Source organism: Heloderma suspectum, chromosome 5 (assembly GCF_057233095.1).
Source record: "Heloderma suspectum isolate Gila_16-S chromosome 5, 16-S_ref, whole genome shotgun sequence".
Taxonomy (NCBI): domain Eukaryota; kingdom Metazoa; phylum Chordata; class Lepidosauria; order Squamata; family Helodermatidae; genus Heloderma; species Heloderma suspectum.
Window position 1 is genome coordinate 120,822,730 of NC_139462.1, and position 22,301 is coordinate 120,845,030.

Sequence of the window (22,301 nt, forward strand, 5' to 3'; positions counted from 1 at the left end):
AGCCATATGACCTTGCCAAGTGAGAAGGACCAGAAAAAGCGAGGGAGTAACTGCAAGCACTTCATCATTCATTCATCGGTTTGGCTTGGTGCATGCCTGATTCATTGGAGCTGTCATTTTAATTGAGAGATTTTTAATTAATAGGTTTGATTAATGTTGCATTCTTACTTATAAGATATGTTGCACTTTGGTGAGGCTGCCAGGAAGCCATGATGGCACCTGCTGGATTTTTTGCAAACCGTTGGCTGCATGTCACGTTGACAAAATAATTGTGGATCAGTGTGTAAAAACTATGCCATAGGTGATTACTAACATGTGGAACAAGGTCCATGCAATCTATAGTTCTAGGATTTTGTTTTAATTCATAATCAGACATATTTTGTTGAATGTGAAAAAAAGCTGTACTGCATAATATTTGGATGGATTCACTATGAATTTCATTATCATCTGTATTTTTTTCCATGTCTAGTAACCTTGATAGCTTAGATTCATATTCATTAAGACTAGATGTTATTTTTGGGTGGGACAGAAAATTTGGGACTACTTAGATGGAACAGTCCTACTGATTTTAAACTGGGCCGTTCTCTTGATGTGATTTCAGCCTATCATAGATATTTAATTTGTTGCCATTTCAAAGCAAAGTGCTACAATTAATAAGGAAAAGCTGCCCCAGTGCTATAGAAAATCTTGGTTCTGGTGCCTTCTAAATTTACCTTCCTGCCGTCTTGATCACAGCTCCCACTGTCACCATCTGCTTTTCTTGATGCTAGACAATAAAAAGAATTTCCAGAGTAAAAATAGAAATTTGTTTTTATAAAAAAGGGTGTTCTCAAAACCCAACACATGATATACATGATGCCGGAAGGAGACGGTTACGGAAGGCCACCGCTGACAGAGAGTGTGAACTCAGTGTACGTGACATACCTGCTTGTGGTCATGGAGCCCTAGTTTTCCAGAGACCGCAGGAGAGCCGCACGTGACTTTCATTGGCTTTGACTTGGACAGAAACTGAGCTACTTCCCCCAGAACTGGGAAGGAGCCAAGTTTATTTCTGAGCCACAGCCAACATAGCCCTCCCTGCCAGTCCCCAACCTCTTCTCTCTGAACCATCCAGCCACCTTCCACTCACCTATCCCCACCCCATCTTCCCTCTTCCCTCACTTCCCAGGCCAAAGTGGCAGCACTCTGGCAAACTGCCAGAAGGGGAGGAGGGGAAGGATGTCTCCCACCCTTGCCTCCAACTCTTGCCACACTCCCAGGACAAGCCACAGTAACCCCGGGAAACGCCACTTGGCCAAAGGTTATTTACCTACAATATCAGTAGTCCTTGGGGAAATTATATATACACACTGCAGTGAAGTGCACTGGAGAGGGAAGGGGAGAAAGACCTTCCTTACCACTCCGGAGGACTAGCCACTGGAGCCTTTCCACTCCAGCCCAGTAGGTGAGGGGAAGAGGGGCTCAGGGGCTGGGTAGGAAGTGGAGAGGTTACAAATCCAAGTGACAGAAGAAGGGGCGGGTCCTAATGCTCACTGCCTCTTTGAGGCAAGAGTTACAGCCCCCTGAAATGTCTATTTTGAGTTTCACTGGCATCTCTAGTTTTTTAAAAAGCAAAAATAAGTTTGTGTGATCTAATCTGGCCCATTTTGGGGCATCTTTAACATACCAGTGTTTAGCATGATAGAGATATTAACTGGTTTTGGATGACACGCCGCCATTACTTAACCCACGATGAGCTGCAGCGCCCACAGATGCCAGATTATATATCCAACCCTTGCTCAGGTGCTGTAGTGTCATGCGAACTCGGAGAGCGTGGGGTTATGCAAAGGTTAAACAACCCTCACATAACCCTAAAACAGCTCACTGGGTTCACACAGCACGACAACCCCCCAAGTGGGGGTTGCCTATTCAAAATGGCAGCCGCACATGCCCCGCACACGCCACAGCTGAAATGCTCCACGGTGGATCTGTCGACCCGTGCCAACATCCCCAGGGTGTTATTGATTTTGGACCAGGTATGAGCCATTGCATGGGGTACAGCACACCATTATTCCACTAAACCACCTCAACTGCTGCCCCTGGTGCTCAGGTGGTAATCTATTTACATTTGCAGTCCAAACTACCCAGCTGGCTCACGGTAGGTGACATTTAGTAATGTCATAATCTGTATAATGTAATAATCTGAATAATGTGAAGCATTGAAATAAATCATGGTGTCGCATTTCCCGCCTCCCCAAGGCTAGATGGGTAATGGGGTGGCCAGTAATGGGGTGGCCAGATGGAGGAGGGGACACGGCTCCGCATCTTTGATAGTTGCGTAGAACTGTTATTGTGGGAGGGGGGCAGGAAAGAGCAGAGCAAACTGGCAACAGACGGGCTATGGACCATTGTCAGGGTCAGATCACGCTCTACTGAGGTTTAGACGTCTAGCTCCATTCCTCTTCTGCAAGGGTGGGGGACCAATTGGAATGGCACAGAATGATGGAACCCAATGGGATCCCTGTGGGCTCTGGGGGATTTTCCCACTGATATGCTGGTGTTCCTGTTAAAGCCTTGGTCTTCTGGTAGGATTTGGAGGTGACCAGGGCGGTTGATACAATCACCCCTGAGTGTTTTCTTCCTCAGGCTGAGCCTGTTAAGCACCATGAAATATTGTGTTGCTGAGGGCTATGAAACGAAGGAGAAGACGGCTTGAACAGAGATGGAAGAAGACTCATTCTGAATCTGACTGAACACAGGCTTAGATCTAGAGGACCTTAATAATTCTAGACCAGTGGCCAATTTTCTATTTTTCGGTAAGGTGATTGAACAATGGTTGAAGGTCAACTTCAGGCACTTCTGGATTATAATGATTATCTTGACGGTGCGCTTTTCTACATGAGGCATTTATTGTGCATTTGTCATGGTTGTTTACCAGTTCTTTAGACAACACTGTTACCCTCCAGTTTCACTTCTGCTTTTAAACAGCACTTCTGGCAAGTTTTTTTTAGAGCAGGAAAAATGCAGTAAAATGCTTTTTCCACTTATGTAATTGTGCTATTCCAGTATGCCACAGTGCCACCTAGTGGTTATGTAGTGGGAAAGCAGGAAGGGAAACATTCTTTGTGTAGTGCTTGTATCTAAATTCTGTGACAACACCAAAAGTAGATACAGCTGATTAACAGCCTTGAGTAGAAAAGCTTCATTTCAATTGCGTCATAGGCCTGATTTCAGGGTGGAGACTCACTTGGTCGCCCTGTGCTGACCTTTAAAGCCCTAAATGGCTTAGGACCCATGTACCTGAAGGAGCCCCCTCCCCTATATGTTCCTGCCCGATCACCAAGATCGTCTTCTGAGGTTCTTCTCTGGGTTCCACCATCCACAATGGCATGACGGGTGGTGACCGGGGAAAGAACCTTCTCTATAATACTGCCCCCCCCCCCGGCATCTCTGGTATGTTCTTCTCAGGGAGATCTATCCGCATAAATATCTGACTGTATACATTTACATACCAGGTCTTCCAGCAGGTATTTAACCTTTAACCTGTTGCTTTGATTATTTACTTTACTGCTGGCTCGTTAACATTTTGAATGTCTTTAACATCTTAATATTTTATTGATATTTTCATTGTATTTATTATTTTAGTTGTAATTTTATTGTTGTTTTCGGTTTTTATTACTGTGAACGGACTTGAGGGCCTTTGCCAGTTGGGTGGTATATAAATGTAATAAGTAAATACATAAATAAAAAAACAAGTAGTGGCCCTATCCATTAAAAACAAAGCCGCTGTTCACAGGATTCAGATGCAATGCCAACACGTAGCTGGGGAATGTAGCTGCAGTGCGGCGTCTAATGGCATTTGTGATGCAGACTCATGGGTTCTTTAGCTATCAGTTGCATACTGTTGATGTATGGCTGGGGAATGCTGGGAACTGTATGATGTTTTCTGTCTGAATATGCACAGGATTGCACCCTTCCGCAGCACTCCTATACACACTTACCTAGGGCATGGAGCTCAGTGGGGCTTGCTCTTGAGAAGCTGCACTGTTAGGGCTTTTCTACGTGAGGCTTTTACATTCAAATTCTAGTAGACACGAAGTGTAGCAAAGCGGTGGATTATTTCATATACTGCAAACCTGAACCCTTGATTTATGCCCTTTTATGTTTGCCCCATTACCACAATGTATTTGCAACCCATGTTCTTAGTAATATAGAGCCTACATGTTCATTGGATAACTCACCATATATACAAATGCAACAAAATATTCCTCAACTTCAGATTTGTTGGTGGCATCTCTGTCTTTACAGATCTGATTGTTCTTAGTGACTGATCCATGGTAACAACACAATGCTTTGCTTCTTGGACTAATAGATCAGTGATTTTTCACTTTATTTTTCTTTGTTTATAGTTTTTTCAACACATAAATAATTCAATTCTGAATATCTTATGTGCTTTTTTATTGGTCCAAGTTACCAATTAGCTTCAAACATTTTCATAATATGACTCTTACAGATTCTACACAGATCCGCAAAAAGGATAAATCGTCCTGAGAAAAAGCTGATTAGTCTCACAAACAGGCAACTAAAAAGACTGTTCCACCATCTCGAAAATTGTCAGGGGCTCTTGGCTTGAACCAGGGACCTGAACCAGGGCATTCTCTGGTATTCTATGTGCCCTGACTATCTCAATCCCTCTTCAGGCATTGCTGGGACTAGTGGTATGGAACGTCTGCCTCTGGACTGGCCAAGGCTGGCATCACTCCTGGGACCCTGGTCTTCCACTTTTGCCTAGTCAGCCTTTTGCTTGCTGTGCTTCAGATCCCAGCCCCCTTTACCCTTGCTGTGGCCATCACAAGCCCCTAGCTCTGGTTCAGGTTGAAGGCCCAATATCCAACAACTAAACTCGGGGATGCTGGAACACGCATTAGCCTGTCCCAGATGTTACTGACTGGGGAAATGAATGCATATGGGAGGGGCTCAGCACCAAGGCAGCAGGCTCTACGCTAGGCTTATATTCATTTCTTTTCTCCAGTGTCTGAAATGAGCCTGCATGTGTGCAGCCCTGCCTACACACATGCAGGCATTCCTCCAAGCGTTATCATTTGAAAAAGGGCTAGGGAAGTGGATCTGGCCTGGCCCTGGCAGGTTCTTTTTCACCTTGTGTCAGTCTCTTCACGCTTTTGCCAATAGCAGCATTTGTTGACAGGTGTTTCCCCAATTCTTTGCATTTCTTTATGCATGATTTCCACAAGATTTATTGCACTTTTAATGTCCAGTGAGTTTTTTGGAAGACGTTTCCGGGGGAAATGCCACTGCAGAGAAATGGTGAGTTAACTAGTAATCTACAACAAGAACAGAGTACCTCAAACAGGACTTAAGAGTACACAAGCCACGGGCAATGTATGGCTTCATGACTGTGGAGCTTTCTCTGACAGTGGGCACTGGAAAAGAAGAGAGGGAAATACAAGCCTACTATCCAGGCTAATCACACAGCAGCACGTACCTGGTGAGATTTTGCAACAGAGAGAGAAAAAAGAACCCAGGAAGTGAAGCACACGCCGTGCACCAGTTTCTATACATGGCAGGCTGCACAACAACAAAGAGGAAACCCTGTCTGTCTGGACACACTCTCATGCAGTTGGAATAATGAGAACTAAATGAGAGCAAAACAGCAGTACACATTCAGAGGCAAACATGCATAAGGTAGGGAAAGGACCTGGCTAGAACACGCTGCAGCAAAGAAAAGCAGACTGTACCATGCTGTCTGTAGATAGGGGGTTTCCTATAGATGTTATCTTTTATTCCAGTGTCTGAGAAAAAGGAAAGAAACAAAGAACCAAACAGTAAAAAAGCAGTTGAAATGTGATCCCTCTTGTTTTGAATACCTCCAAACCCACCAAAACTTGAGCAATATAATTCTCTTGGATCCCAGCTCCTTGCTCTGTGTTTCTGCTTACATGGCAGTTGCAGTCACAAAAAGGCTATGAGAATAACTCTGCATCCATGAATGAAGGCTCCAGCCATTTACAGAGCAAAAAGGTGGGATCCAAGTCAATGTCAAGTTTATTTATAGATCACCTTTTCATAGTAAGCTCAGAGCAGCAGAACAGAGACTGCTCAGTTCTATCACATTTCTCTTTAAATGCAGTTTTAAAAATTGGCTGCACGACTGCTGAAATTTTCACTCATTCCTAATGGGACTAAATCCAGACTAGGTGTGATGCAGAAGATCTGTGATCAGATCTCTTATCATTTTCTTTCCTTAAAAGCTGCCATATTGGTCCCAATTTGAATTATTAAGGGCCAAACTAGAAGTAATGTGGGATGTCTGTGATTAGATCTCCCAACATTTTTGTTATTTGCTTAAAAGCAGTTGGGGTATGATCTGGATCAGATCCATAGTGCTGGGAGAAAAGGCTTTAATCCTTCCTGTGTGCCATTCCCCAATCTAACCCTCTCCCTGGAAGATGCTATTAGATGTAGGGGTGCGGGGAGACTGATGCAATATGTGTACCTTCCTTTTTCTACTCCATGGCTAACAGCAGCTCTGTATGTATCTGTGTGTGAGTATGCGCACACACACACGAGTGCGTGAGATTTAAATTGGGGAAATTGCATGGTGGGAAAGGGTTAAAAGATCCACCTGCCGTGCTGCAACCCCAATCCAAATTGGGTCTCAGGTGCTTGTAAGCAAAAAAGAAGAAGAAAAAGATCTCTCATATCACTTCTAGCTTGGCCCTTAATAATTTGATGGCCTAGAAATGAGTTGTTAGTAAATGGAAGTTAAGACCTGTATATTCAAATACAAATATGCAATTAACTATATTATTATTTTTAAACCGGTTTAATAGAAAAATAAGTTTGTTGCCTATTCTTAATACTACTAAAACCAGATTGTTTATACATGTATACATCTGTAAAACATTACAGATGGCAGGAACTGAAGATCAAAAGTAAGCAATGAATGCCTACCTGGAACATGAAAATGTCTAGGTGCTTGCTGATAGAGAGATGATGAAGATTTGCTGTCTGAATACATGGATAAACTTGGAGTGCTCCGACCACTTTCACTGCCTCCAAGGGGAAGAGCCAAAAAAAAAAAAAAAGCATACAAAATAAAAAAAATGGTAGGCAAAGTAGAGAAATTCAAGCAGAAAAAAAGCTTTTTCAAGTAACTTGTTAATCCAACAGGTTTTTAGAAATGCTTTAGAAAACCCCAGATTATTTTTTATCACTCTGGCTTCTGACTGTGTAAGTATTTACAATACCGCATTGTAGCTCAAACCCCAAACATACAGAAGAATGAAAGGGAGGTTTCTCTGCTGTAACTGCTTTATAGAAAGAGTTGAACTGTCATCAGTGGAAGCTGGTTCCCACTTCGTTCACCAACACGAACGGCCTCCTCTTCCAGAATATACTAACCTGGAATATCACATGAAAGGTGTGGGGCTACATCCCCTCTCCCCTCCTCCGTGCTGCAAAGCGCCTGGCTTCATAGGGCTTAGAGCAGCCTTCCCTGACCGGGGGCCCTCCATGTGTTTTGGACTACAATTTCCATCACTTCTGACTATTGGCCATGCTGATGGGAGTTGAAGTCCGAAACGTCTGGCGGGCACCAGGTTGAAGAAGGTTGCCCTACCCAACTCTGCAGCTGTGTTTTGATTGGCTGCCATGGTTGCTCTGATCCCTTCACAGGGCCAGATTAGATGTAATGTTAAATGTATGGTTGCATTTAGCACAACCAGTTTCCCCCCTATAAATAACAGCCATGGGAAGGATTGACCCCCCTCCCCCTTCTGTGGCCCCAGGGCTTCCCTGGCTAGATCACAGGGCTAAGTGGCTGGTGGAGGGGCTCAGCAGGACTCAGTCCTGACCACTCCCACTCCTGATGGTGGTTATTTAGAAGAAAAAACTAGGCCTGTTAAATGTAATCACACATTTAACCTCATGTCGCCTTTAACCCATGGGAACAAGACCTGGGTGGGAATCTGAAGACAGAGGCAGTTTACACATTCATTTCTGTTCCATATTATGCATGAAAATGAAACGTGTTTTAAAAAACAATTTTATTAATACTGAGGCTGTTTGCATGCAACAACAATGGGGACGTGCAGGTACTCTGCCTGCAGCACACCCAGCTCTTCTACTTTACTTCACCACCCATGATCAGCTCAGCAACCCATGATGGGCTGGGATAAAAGTGGAAGAGGTGGGCACATTGCAAGCAGCAGACCCACGCTTTCTTGTTCGTGCATGACAACCCATCGGTTTAAAAACCGATGGGTTATTGTTACATGTGAACTAGGCCAGTGGGTTAATTCTTTGCAAATTATTTTGTCTGCATTTTGATATTACTTTATTCCTGGCACTGTACATAATTATTTTCTCCTTTCAAATGGTTGAGACTGAAAGGCCTCTCTTATGATTTATGCCTTGGATTCTCTGGATTAAATAAACATGTCCTTACATGTAAATATACCAACATTGTCTCATTTTTAGATTTGTACTGATCAGTGTCACAGCATATTGTGCCCCTTCTCCGTGATTGATGTATTGCTTTTCATGCAATAAAATAAAATATAGCTGGTTTTTGAAAGTATGTCATGAATAGCTACACACCAACAACTGCTTGTTTACAAAACTAATCTTCTCACAGCTTGCTGCAGAACTGCTTTCAGTATTAGAAATCCAGCTCACAAAAAGTCTCATGAGATTAACTATACTTAGTTTCAGTCTAGCCTTGCTAAAATAAGACTTAGATGGCGTAGGTAAATTGCTGCAAATTCTACTTCATCCTCCACTGTGACACATTCTGATCTGTTTATTATCAATCCCCCATAATATTTTGTGTATGTGTTGGATTATCAAGTCATGGGTTTATAATGCCATAGCCAATGTATCATGATGATGAATATAGTACTGATTATGTACAAATTTAATTCCTCTTGTCTTCATGTCGTAATTCTGTGATGTGAATCTATCCTCATTTGCATTCTTTATGGCATTATAAATCAGCTGGGCAAACAAAAGAGTCTTTTTCATGACTAGTAAAATAATATAAGGCATTAGTAAGCAACTACAAGCTAAAAAGAGATTCCAAATACTGTACAACTGATGCTAATTTGGAGGAACTACTTTAGCATGAATAGAATGGGAGAACAATGATTATGATATGGAAATTAGTTTGAAGAGTATGTAGCATCTCAGAACTGGCCAAAGATTTGTGAGTGGCCTTGCATCAGGAGACAGTAACCCTCCCCACTCCAGTATTGTAGCAGCCATATCGGGGATCAGACTAAGTAGCCTCATGCAGTCTCATGCTTCATGTTCTTGCTGAGCTCTTTCTCCCTTGAATATATTGTTGTAAGCTGACGAGACACAGGAATTCCTTATCTTGTCAAAGGTCATACAATTGTATATCTTGTTCTCTGCTGTTCTCTTCTGTTCTCTCCTTGTCATGGCTACCCTATAACCCAGTTCTTGTATTATAAACAATGGTGCTAGGAGGAAAAATGTTGAGGATTGCAACCCCATGCGGGAGGGGGAGGAGGAGCCGTTTCATATGTGTCACAATGTCTATAAAACCAATGTGCTAATGTAAATCGGGGCTTCTGGCTCTTTGGAAACGATTCCAGCCTTAAGCCCGCGCGTTAAATAAAGAATCTCTTTTTCCTTCACTCCGTGGTCTCTCTGACTCTGGGTTCTGCAACATAAATGGTGCCGTGACTCGGATGTGGCAGGCTCTGAGCCAGACAGGTGGCAGTTGCCTGCTCTTGATCACCGCACCGGGAAGACGAGCTCGGCGCATGCCTCCCTTTCTTGGCGCCACCGACCTTTTTGTCGAGTGAATGGGAGAAAGCCTGCACCGGGATCGCCCAAACGGCAGCGAGCAGCAAGAGAACCTTGGGAAGCGGAGGAAGGAACTTGAGCCCTGCCTGTATCGCAGCTGCAATTGAGTTGAAACCCACATTGGAAGCCTTCAGGAGAAAGGCAAGTATATGGGAAAAAGAGGGCCCCGCCTTTAGGGAGAAAGGCCACTGGGCAGAAAAAAAGAGGGCCCCGCCTTATGAAGAAGGTCAGTGTTGGTGGTATACGTATACAAAAGAACCTACTCCTTGCGGGTAGAAGGGGGGCCTGATCACACCCCCGAGTGGGCGCCAGTACCTAGCACGCCAGTACTCAGTAGGAAGCTGAGGAAGCTGGGGAAGCCGTTTTCCGCTCTGGTAAAAAGTGGGAAAAGTGGGTGGCAGGGACATATGGATGTAGTGGAGAGATTGATGATTGTGTGAGTGGCTACTGCGGTTTCTGACGCATACCGTTGACCGTCCGGGTGCCCAGGCCAGTAGCAAAGTGCGTGGTGTGAAAAATCCTCTTGTGTCGGCCAGTGAGACCCCTTACTCACTGACCAATTCCCATTCCCTAATTGTGTCTGTCTTCAATTTAGGAGGGAGGCTATGGGTGGTGGGGGAAGCAAACCTTGCACCCCCTTGAGATGTATGTCAAACAAAGAAGGAAAAAGGTTTTTTTTAAAAAAGATTCAGAATAGAGAGAGAAAACAGCAAAAAGCTCAAGGTCGAGCTGAGAGGAAAAAAAACAAGATCTGAGGCTGTTAATTAGAAAAATGTTGCAGGACAGTCTGGCTTTTAACAAAGCGTGGGAGCGTGAGAGTGTAAGGCCGAAGAAGTAGCTGTTAGCCTAGCGCGCCGAGAGAGGGGGGGCAGGAAAATTGCCCACAACGTTCTGAGTTGTGCAACATCATCACCTCGCCTAATTGAGATGAAATCCCTAAGAAATGGAAACTGAAAATGAAGACCCAGAAGATGAAGGCAAAATAGAAAATAAAGGTGAAGAATCAGCCCCCAGAGCACAGGCTAGACCCCTCTTCGAGTGAAAAGTGTGCCATAAGACTGTCCCAAAGCAGAATGAAGCGGAAAGACCATGTTGAAGATCTCTGTCAAGGTAACCGTGTTTAGCTTTGAACTGTGTTAAAATTGCATAGAGCCTGTAGCTACTGACCATCAGCTATATGATTTCTGAAGAGCGTAACCATTAAGCTTTTGCCGTGGGATTCCCTGCAATGAAGAAATCTCACTGATTTGAGTATCCAGTGTTACACTGCCTAAGTGTGTGTGCTAAAGAGACCGAGAAACCAGACAGCATGTTCCTGGCCAAGCCAAAATCACGCTACTGCCATGCTCCTGAAAGCTGCAATAAACTGTGTAAGCTGAAAGACCCAACCTGATTGAGAAGAAAATATTGGAGCAACTGTCTTAAAAAACAATGAGATCTGTGTAGCTGGCTGGCTGACGCTGTCAGTGATGTTACAACTTTAAATTAAGACTGTTTTCCTGTTTGAGACCCCAGCGAAGAAAGCTAACCCGAGTTATTTGTTGCCCGTGCCAAAGCAAGAATTTGGTGGCCCTGTACCTCATCGTGTCCTGTTTTGAGCTTGGGATTTACAAATACAAACAAACTGAGAAGCTTGCCTTTGAAGTCCTGCAAATCACCCCACCGCCTCCCCGAAGATTAATGGCTGCCTGAAAAATGCAAGTATAAAGCGATGCCCATCACCCCCCAGCGTCCTGAGTTTCGGCACTCAGTGTTTCAGTGCTTTCGTGTACCAGGTTAGAAGAGAAAAAAAAAGAGTAAGTTTTTAAAATGTCTGTGAGAGAACCTGACAGAAGTAAAATAAAATTTACAGAGGAGTTGCCCAAGTTAAAGCATCATGGCTAGAGAGCTGAGCTGTGCCGCTCTGTTTAAACAGAAGCCTTGCTAAAAAGTTAAAGGCCCTTGTCTGTCAGAAGGGGTGTAGGGCCACACTTCCCCTTTTTAAACTGATGCAAAAGTAGAGAGCCTTTGCTGGAAACATCACATCTTCATTGCCCAGAGCCGTCTCTGTTTGCTTCCATCAATGTCTGGGCTTTTTAGAGACACTCTGCACATGAACTAAAATTTTAAATTGTCACAAACTTGCCATGGACAGTGCTATGAAGCTTTTGATAAACTTGAACTCTCATCGCTGTGGACCGTGTGTCTATGTTTGTAGTCAGCTCAGTGTACAGCAGGCTGAGTTTGATCTATAACTTTTAGATTTCCTTCTGCCAGAACTCATGCAGCATAGAGTTGCCGATGCAAAAATGGTGACCTAGAACTCTGCGTGTGTGGGTATGCCCGTCCCTTGATTTTAATGAGCCCTGAGCTTTCAGCCAGAAGACCAGTATGATTGCTGGATCTGCTCCATCATGCCTTACCATGCAAGAAGTGTTTTCCATTCATTGTGTTAAATTGCAGAAAAAGTTTGTTGTATATATTTTATGATTTCTTAGATATCATAAAGTATATGTGATATTTGCAGATTAGTGTTAGTTGCAACTCCAAATGATACTAAGTGTGGTTCCCAATGGATGACGAAGAGAAAAGACAAAAGCAAGTAGAAAAGAAGGAATAGAGAAAGTAGAAGACAGATAGAGAAGAGAGAAAAAGAAAAGGCAAAAGGCAAAGAAAAAACATTTGTAAAAAAGAAGCGTGGCCATAGTTGCCCCCAGGGTAAATTAAAAGCAGCTGATTGTGCCTGGAGCTTATTACCTGGGGTAAAGTAGCCACAATAATGTAATAGTTCTTTAAAATGAAGAAAATGTAACTAGAAGGAGAAGAAGAGCCTATCCCAAATGTGTGTCAGTGGGACTAGTGTAAGGCAGAAAAGTTTAAGTAAGTTTAACTTGAAAAAGACAAATAAAGAGACAAGGCTGGTGCATGGAGCAGAAAGTTTTATATAAAAAGTTTGAAACATGATCTGCAATACAGGCAGATCAGCAAAGAAAAAGAAAGCAAAAGAAAGAGAAAAAATTTGTCTTCCCATACTAATAAATAAAAAGTGTTATCAAGCACTTTGGGAAGCGAAGTTGTTTACAGGAAGCTGTGCCTGAGAACCAAACACTTCTAGCCTATGCTGAAAATGCTTGCTAGTGTTATGGGTAACATGTATAGTATAAAAACCCATTTAGCGCAATAGCTCGTGGTTCAGAGAAGCTGTCTGATCCAAAAATTAAGTACGCCTGTGTGCTGTAAGTTACCCAATAAAGTCTCCTTGTAAGTAACCCCCCCCTGCTGGAATCCCAAAACACAAGTTGGGCTAGAGCGCCTCACCCAGTATCAAACCCTGCTGTTAGAAGCCATGAAAGGCAGGTATAAAGAAGTCAATTAATATGACCAAAGTGTCTAAAGTGCTGCAAGGTGCCACCGAGGCCCCAGAGCGTACTTGGAGCATCTTTCAAATGCCTATCGCCAGTACACCCCCCTCGACCCAGAGGCCCAAGAAGACGTAAACGAAAAAAGAAAAGAAGAAGACCCGGCAGAGGCAGAAGATTCTTTAAAAAAGAACCAGTGTGCCCAGTGTGGACAAGATGGACATTAGTGGCATGAATGCCCAAATAAAATAAATCAAATACACAAAGGAGAAAACCAAAGGGGCCAGAATGGGCGAAGAGGGAGACAGCTTGAGAGGGGCCGTGACATTGACTGTGAGGGGCAGTGACATTGACTTCATGATTGACACTGGAGTGGCATCAAGAGCAAGCAAACGTTAGCCTTAAACAAGAAGTCCAAACACTGAGCAAAGGTCTTCAAGCCCAGCGTCGCTTTGTCTTAAAAAAATAAGCCATTCCCATCACAGAAGTTCATCCTTTCCAACCAAGAGTTAAAGTATGAGTTAAAGAGGGAAAAATAACCCTTTGACTCCCAGATGGAAAGAACTCAGAACTGTCATACTTTCCACCCCCGCAGCTATGAAAGCAGCTAGAGTTAAACCCTAGATACATTGGACACGAGTCAAGAGAGCGAGAGGGGGAGAGTAGACTGTAAACAGAAATCCTGAAAATCCTTTAAAAATCATTCTGAAAAAGCAGTAAGAAGACTCAGGCTAGACCTTACTGTGGACACACCGGGAAACTGTCCCCCTGCGTACGGTCAGACCTGCAACTGGAGAATTGAAGAAGGGGACTAGACCCTACTGCAGCTTGCCAGGTGAATAGCTGCCCAGCGTACGGTCAGATCCCAAAGAAGATCAAACATGCGTGTTGTAGTGTTAGTAGTGTTGCATTGTGTTTTCTTAATAAGGTGCAAAAAGGGGGGTCTGCCCCTGGAAAAAGAAGTTTGTCCCAGTGATTTGCTGATAATTACTGGCTTCACCTGGCTAACATCACGAGAGTAAAACATTTTTGTTTGCCAAGAGGTATACCTGCAAACAGGCTTATTAGCTCTTGCCTAATACCTGTCTGTAGACATCCTGGGAAAATTCAAAAAGATACCATGTTAAGAGTTTATGGTGTAAGTTTAACTTATTCCCAAAATGCTAATTGGGGCGTGGTTGCAAAGATCCTACCCCCTACAGAGTTCACTCTACGCACCCCCATCATTGCTGAAACAAATGCTACGTATGCACAAATGCTTAATTGTCAAAAATTTTTCCAGAAAATACAAAGCTATCCCTGGCCCCCTTCCACTGTAATAAAATTCAAAACATATCTTTTAATGATGCCCACATACTTTTGCCTCATGGATGGTTTTAGACATGTAATTCCCGCACTTGGTCATTCATTCCTGCCAACTTGTCTGATAACCACCCATGTTGCCTCAGCCGCCAATTGAACTGGTGCCAATTCTTCCCCTGTAGCCCGAGAAAATCCGTCAACGGCAGCCTCGAGCACTCCAACTAACTAAAAATTGTAATAGTCATGTGCAGTTATATTCTGACTCAGAAAAATTGGCCTTAGCAATGTCACTGGTTAAGGTTCCAGGTTTAGCCTTGGCTGATGGTCTGGAAATCAACCGGTTAGCTTGCAGCTTAGCCAAAAGCATAAATGCCACCTCAAGAGCATTGTCATTGTTAAATAAAAAGCTGCGTGATCTAAAAGGTGCAGTTCTAGAAAACAGAGCTGGTATAGATTACCTCTTCCTTCTTCATCATTTAAGTTGTGAGACACACCAAAAGCTCTGTTGTTTTAACTTAACTGATAATGGCAATGCTGTAGATGAACAGATCAACAAGCTGCACAATATAGTAGCTAACAAAACAATAAGACAAAACAATTAGCTAAATTAGTTAACCCCTTGGCTTCCAGATCTTAGCTAGCTTAAAAGCGTTGTTCATCCTAATTCTACCAGTGTTGTTCATAGAGATACTGTTATGTCTCTGCGTTCCTTGTCTTATGCGCTGTTTAACCAATCTGTTTTATGTCTCAGCTAGTAAAACTGCTGCCCTCTATGCTCTAATAGCCCAACAAGAGGCTAAGTAATATGTATGTCACAAAAAGCTTTGTATAGTTATCAGAAATGCTATAATTGTAATGAAATTATGCATGTAAGGGGGGAATGTAGCAGCCATATCGGGGATCAGACTAAGTAGCCTCATGCAGTCTCATGCTTCATGTTCTTGCTGAGCTCTTTCTCCCTTGAATATATTGTTGTAAGCTGACGAGACACAGGAATTCCTTATCTTGTCAAAGGTCATACAATTGTATATCTTGTTCTCTGCTGTTCTCTTCTGTTCTCTCCTTATCATGGCTACCCTATAACCCAGTTCTTGTATTATAAACAATGGTGCTAGGAGGAAAAATGTTGAGGATTGCAACCCCATGCGGGAGGGGGAGGAGGAGCCGTTTCATATGTGTCACAATGTCTATAAAACCAATGTGCTAATGTAAATCGGGGCTTCTGGCTCTTTGGAAATGATTCCAGCCTTAAGCCCGCGCGTTAAATAAAGAATCTCTTTTTCCTTCACTCCGTGGTCTCTCTGACTCTGGGTTCTGCAACAGTATGGGGCTTTTCATGCACATAACCCAACCTGGTTGAGAAATCAGATACACAGTTCCCCTCCCCTCAAAGTGAAAATTCCACCAATTCCCCCTTCTTCCTATTCTCCATCAAACTGCTAGATTCTGTTTGCTTTTAAGGGCGCTCATGTACAACATGGTTGGCTGAAACGTAAGGATGTTTCCTGATGAGGCTTTTATGATGCAATTGCACAGCCTCATTCACAGAAGGGGGGGTCTAGATGATGTCACCTTAAATTTATAGCCCTCCCATGTTTTCTTGCTGCTTCTTTCATCTTTTTTCTTAGTAGGGAAAAAATCCATTAAGAAAAGATGGATTAGCTGCACGATGCATTTTGATTGTTAGCACTAGGAGCCTTCTGTCTGGAAACACCCTTAGGGCGCAATCCGATCGGGACAGTCAGCCACCTCCGAACTCAGAGGCAGCGGATTGTCCAATGCAGGGCGGGCAGAGCCTGGAGGGGATCCTCTACTCTGTGCTCCGGCTGCCCTGCATTTGTGGATAGACAGATTTTGGCTGTCTAGCTGGGGATGTCAAAGTGAGGGGGGAAGGCTACACAGTGCATAGGGGGTGTCATAATGACACTTCCATGGTCTCCTCCCCTTCCCACCTCCCTTTCACCCACTCCACGCTGCAGTTGTGAGTGCAGAGATGGGGAAGAACTGTTCCACCTACGAGGCCATGGGGGAGGGCATGGGGAGGGCAGTTTCTGGGAACCAAAAAAATCCTATGGCCGTCTAGACACTGTCTGGTGGCCATAGGATTACTTTCTAAAGGTACAATCCTATGCATGTTTAGACAGAAAAAAGTCCTACCACTCCCAGCTGGCTGGGGAATGCTGGGAGTTGTAGGCCTATTTTCTATCTAAACATGCATAGGATTGCGTCTTAACTCAGAATTTTAAAAGTGATGCATCTCGTTCTGCTGCCATGTGCTAAAGAGATATTAATTTGAGTTCATGCGGAGCCAACTTTGACAACAGCACCTGCCACTCTGCCTACCAATAGAATATTTATGTGTCTACATGCAAGTCAGAAATCCAGGAAAATTGACCTTTTGTCAATTTCACTTCTACAGTAAAAGAACTTCTCCAGATGTACTGCAGAGATGGGGAGAAAGCTTGTTAATTTCACTGCTGCTTTTTGCACAGGGGCTAGATTTTATTTTAATATTTATTTCATTTTTAAAAATTAATATATGTTCTATCTCAGTTTGATTTCATGGTGGCTTACAATCACATGAAGACACAATAAAACAGCATAATGCAAAGTTTATTAAAAAAAACACACACCAATGTATCTAAAAGGCTCGGGTGAACCTGGCACACCAGGAATAATTAAGAAGGCATCAGTTGAGTTTCTCATGATGGGGGCACCTAGAGAAGGCCACTGGCAGTTGACCTCAGTACATGAGCTGGTAAGATAATGTGCAGTTAGTGTTGAAATTTCCCAGAACTGCACAGTTGTGTAAGCAAGCAGGAAGGGGGGGAAATGGATGGGGATGAACAGGGGAGGAAACACACACGAATGTTGTTCAGAAACTCCACAGACATCTAAGGTACTTCATAGTTTCTCCAGATATCTGATGCCATGGAGTGGAACAGCAAAAAACTAAAGGGATAAGTTCTGCAAATCCCTACTGATTGTCAGCTAGACTGGGAAAAGGAGTGATGAAGACTCTAGTATGCCAATGAGAGTTCCTGATCTTGCCGGTGTGTTCTGGATTCCAGAAGTGTTTGAGTGATGCCAGAGCTGAAGCCTACCTGGAAATCATCACCTCTGACCCGGAGAGTGACTGCTGGTTGCTCTTAGGGATAAAAAACATTAGAGGTGGTCCCACACACAGCAGTATACATGGGAGGATCAACCTGCTTCCAGCCCTCTTCAGTAAGGGCTTTTCTATATGAGGCATCTCTTGTGTGTTCATCATTCCCCACTCACAGTTGTTTATGGGTTCTTTAGACAATGTCATGACCATCCAGTTTCTAACCAGCATAACCATCCAGTCTAACCAGCACTTTCGGCGAGTTTTTTTCAGAGCAGGGAAAATGCAGCATTTAATTGTGAAAGCGGCAAAAAGCGCTATTGCCTCTTGTGTTATTTGTGCTATTCCGCTATACCTCGGTGCCACCTACAGGTTATGAAAGAAGAAGCATGAAAGGAAACGCTCCTCATGTAGTGCTCAAATCTCAATTCTGTGACAAAACTGAAAGTAGATACAGCCAATTAACAGCCTCGTGTAGAAAAGCTGTAATCCAGGCACCAGTTGGCAGGAGTCCCAGGACTAATTTTTAGGCACCAATGAGGACTGGGTGCCCAGACTGTAAGGACTGTGGAGAATGTATGCATGATGTTTTCTGAGCACCCAAAGTGCTAAATAAATGCTTGCTGATATTATTAGACAAATCTGTCTTGGGGCTTTGAGATTCAGGACAGAAGGTGTTCACATTCTTATCCATTCACTTGCAGGTCCATGGAAAAGGATATATGCCCACTAGAAAACTGTCCGCAAGAATCAAGCTGGAACACACATGTTTTTCAAAGACAGCTAGACTTATTAATGCTAATAGGGCTATCTACAAAATGTCTGACTGGGAGGGAATGCGGAAAAAAGAAGTGGGCTAGATCACTCTTGTCTCAAAAGGTTTCACAATTAAATGCCACACTTTCCCTGCTCTGAAAAAAACTCGCCAAAACTGCTGGTTAGACTCAGAAGAGAAAATGGATGGTCATGACGTGTGCTGCATGCAAGGGAAGGGGCAGCAAAAGAGGGGCTGGGTATTAGTTAAAATGGGGCAAGTGGTGGTAAGAGGAACAAAAGGTCGAAAAGGCTTTGGAAATGATGGCATTAAAGATACAGAGAGTAGTACCCTGTGCTTCCCCTTGAACCTTTAATCTTCCCTGTTATGGTCCATCAGCAAGATAACTTGACACACTGACACATGTCAACAACACACAGACACAATTCCATGATGCAAAACCAAAACCAACCCAAACAAGATGTTCTCTGTGGAACAGAGAAGCACCACAGCTGTCATACGCTACACTATCTGGAACTTCAAGCTGTCAAATAACTGGAGCAACGCTGCTGTGATGATACTTTCTTGAAATCCTTCTACAGCTGGTACAGGATATGTGTTAAGAGTACGAGCTTTGAGTCAAGAAGTCTGCAGTTAAATCTCAGTGTGGCCATGTACGTGCTGACGTCCCTCAGTGCCTTGTCTCTCTGTGAGAAATGGACTGGTAAATTTAATGTCTTTAATATTGCCTGAATAGCAGAAGTGTATCATGAAAGCTGTCAAGGTGATGCATGCCATATGCCAGCAAATTTGGAAAACACAAGAATGGCCAACAGATTGGAAAAAATCAACTTATATCCCCATACCAAAAAAGGGAAGCACCAAAGAATGTTCCAACTATCGAACAGTGGCACTTATTTCACATGTCAGTAAGGTAATGCTCAAGATCTTGCAAGGTAGACTCAAGCAATTCATGGAACGAGAATTGCCAGATGTACAAGCTGGGTTTAGAAAAAGCAGAGGAACTACAGACCAAATTGCCAATATCCGCTGGATAATGGAGAAAGCCAGGGAGTTTCAGAAAAACATCTATTTCTGTTTTATTGACTATTCTAAAGCCTTTGACTGTGTGGATCATCACAAATTGTGGCAAGTTCTTGGTGGTATGGGGATACCAAGTCATCTTGTCTGCCTCCTGAAGAATCTGTATAACGACCAAGTAGCAACGGTAAGAACAGACCACGGAACAACGGACTGGTTTAAGATTGGGAAAGGAGTACAGCAGGGTTGTATACTCTCACCCTACCTATTCAACCTGTACGCAGAACACATCATGTGACGTGCTGGGCTTGATGAAGCCAAGGCTGGAGTTAAAATCACTGGAAGAAACATTAACAATCTCTGATATGCAGATGATACCACTTTGATGGCTGAAAGCGAGGACGAGCTGAGGAACCTCATGACGAAGGTGAAAGAAGAAAGTGTAAAAGCTGGGTTGCAGTTAAACCTCAAAAAAATCAAGATTATGGCAACCAGCTTGATTGATAACTGGCAAATAGAGGGAGAAAATGTGGAGGCAGTGACAGACTTTGTCTTTCTAGGCGCAAAGATTACTGCAGACACTGACTGCAGCCAGGAAATCAGAAGACGTTTACTTCTTGGGAGGAGAGCAATGACAAATCTTGATAAAAAAAGTGAAGAGCAGAGACATCACACTGACAACAAAGGTCCGCATAGTGAAAGCAATGGTATTCCCCGTAGTAACCTATGGCTGTGAGAGCTGGACCGTAAGGAAGGCTGAGCAAAGGAAGATAGATGCTTTTGAACTGTGGTGCTGGAGGAAAATTCTGAGAGTGCCTTGGACTGCAAGAAGATCAAACCAGTCCATACTGCAGGAAATAAAGCCAGACTGCTCACTTGAGGGAATGATATTAAAGGCAAAACTGAAGTACTTTGGCCACATCATGAGAAGACAGGATACCCTGGAGAAGATGCTGATGCTAGGGACAATGGAAGGCAAAAGAAAGAGGGGCCGACCAAGGGCAAGATGGATGGATGATATTCTGGAGGTGACAGACTCGACCTTGGGGGAGCTGGGGGTGGCGACGGCCGACAGGAAGCTCTGGCGTGGGCTGGTCCATGAAGTCACAAAGAGTCAGAAGTGACTGACCGAATAAACAACAACAAATCATGAAAGCAGGGAGATTAAACACTCATGTCTTCACATCATGCAGAGACACTTCCCAGTTCACACCTACTCAAGAGCTTCTATCTTTATGAACATAAGAAAGGCTGTGCTGGATCACACCAAAGGCTTATTAAATCCAGAATTTCGTTCCCACAGCGGAAAAATAGATGCCTATGGGAAGCCCACAAGAGAACACAAGTACAACAGCATCCTCTTGCTCATGTTCTCCAGCAACTGGTAGTCAGAGGCATACTGCTTACTATCCTGCAGATTATAGCCATCCTGACTAGTAGTTATTGATAGCCTTATCCACCATGAATTTCTATAATTCCCTCTTATAGCCATTCAGGCTGGTAGCCATCACTATGTCTTGTGGTAGCGAATTCCATAGTTTGACTATGCGCTGTGTGAAGTACTTCCTTTTGTCTGTCCTGAATCTCCCACCAATCAGCTTCAATGGATGACCCCAGGTGCTATTAGTATGAGAGATACTAACCACTTTCTCCATGCCAAGTATTTCATAAACCTCAATCTGATCCCCCTTACTTGCCTTTCTTCGCAAGCTAAAAGGCCCCAAATGTTGTAACCTTTCCTCATAGGGGAGTTGCTCTAACCCCATGATCACATCACAGATTTGTAAAGGCATTATGATATTTGCAGTTTTATTTTTGAAACCTCCCCCATTGATCCCCAACATGGAATTTGCCTTTTTTTCCCACAGATGCCACATATTGGTTTAACGTTTTCATTGAGCTATCCACCCTACCCACAAGATCCCATTCCTAGTCAGTCACCGCCAGCTCAGACCTCATCAGCATATATTTGAACTTAAGATTTTTTGCTCCAGTGTGCATCATTTTCAAATTGAACCACATTTGCCATTTTAATGACATCTCCCCCAGTATGGAGAGACACTGTTGGAGCTTTGCACACTCTCTGTTTGTTTTAACCACCTGTAATTTGGTGTCATTAGCAAATTCACTGCTCACTCCTAGTTCCAGATAATTTATGAACAAGTTAAAAAGCACTGGTCTCAATACAGATCCTTAGGTGAACCCACTGTTTACATCCCTCTATTGCAAGAACTCTCCATTTATCCTACTCCCTGTTTCCTTTTCTTTAACAAGTTACTGATGATCCATAGGAGGACCTCTCCTCTTTTCTCATGACTGCTGAACTTGCTCAAGAGTCTTTGGTGAAAAACATTATCAAAAGCCCTTTGAAAGCCCATATAAACAATGTCTCTGGATCTTCCCTACTCACTGCTTGTTGATACTCTCAAAGAAGCCTTCAAGGTTAGTGAGAAAGACCTACCTTTGCAGAAGGTATGTTGATTCACTTTCATGTTGATTCACGTTCATGCTGATTCACTTGCATCAAGACTTATCCTTCCATATGCTTGCTAAGTTTATCGTTAATAATGCTTTCCACCAATTTAAGATGTTCTGCAGATGTTAAGCTAACTGGCTTGTAATTTCCAGGATCTCCCCTGGATATATATTTAATGGCATTATATAGGCCACTTTACAGTCCTGTGATACAACACACCTTAAGCCACCTTGAGCACCATTTTGGGGGAAAGGCAGGACGTACATTTAATAAACAAGTAAGTATGTATTTGTATTATAAGATCAGCATTTTCACATTTGAGTTCCTTAAGAACTCTCGGATGGATACCATCTGGACCAGGTAGTTGGTTATCAATTTGTCAATAAGGTTTAGAACTTCATCCATGATTTCTTTTTTTGTGAGCTGAACAAATATTCAAAGGCAGGGATAAATTAG

The 22,301-nt window shown here is 43.2% G+C and overlaps 1 protein-coding gene across 5 annotated transcripts in view; it reads right to left on the reverse strand.

Moving 5' to 3' along the window:
• ABLIM2 (actin binding LIM protein family member 2) overlaps nucleotides 1-22,301 on the reverse strand; it is a 124,981-nt gene that overhangs the window by 21,894 nt on the left and 80,786 nt on the right. For 3 of the 5 annotated variants that reach the window (XR_014792503.1, XR_014792501.1, XM_084859862.1), the window contains 3 exons: nucleotides 6,952-7,053; nucleotides 5,736-5,789; nucleotides 714-766 (listed from right to left, as the gene is read on the reverse strand). Coding sequence is in view for 1 of the 5 variants with exons in the window: in XM_084859862.1 (XP_084715988.1) it covers nucleotides 714-766; nucleotides 5,736-5,789; nucleotides 6,952-7,053 (209 nt within the window). In the remaining 4 variants the exon portion in view is untranslated. The remainder of the gene's footprint in view (nucleotides 1-713; nucleotides 767-5,735; nucleotides 5,790-6,951; nucleotides 7,054-22,301) is intronic. The other 2 variants (XR_014792504.1, XR_014792502.1) reach the window with 1 other exon arrangement.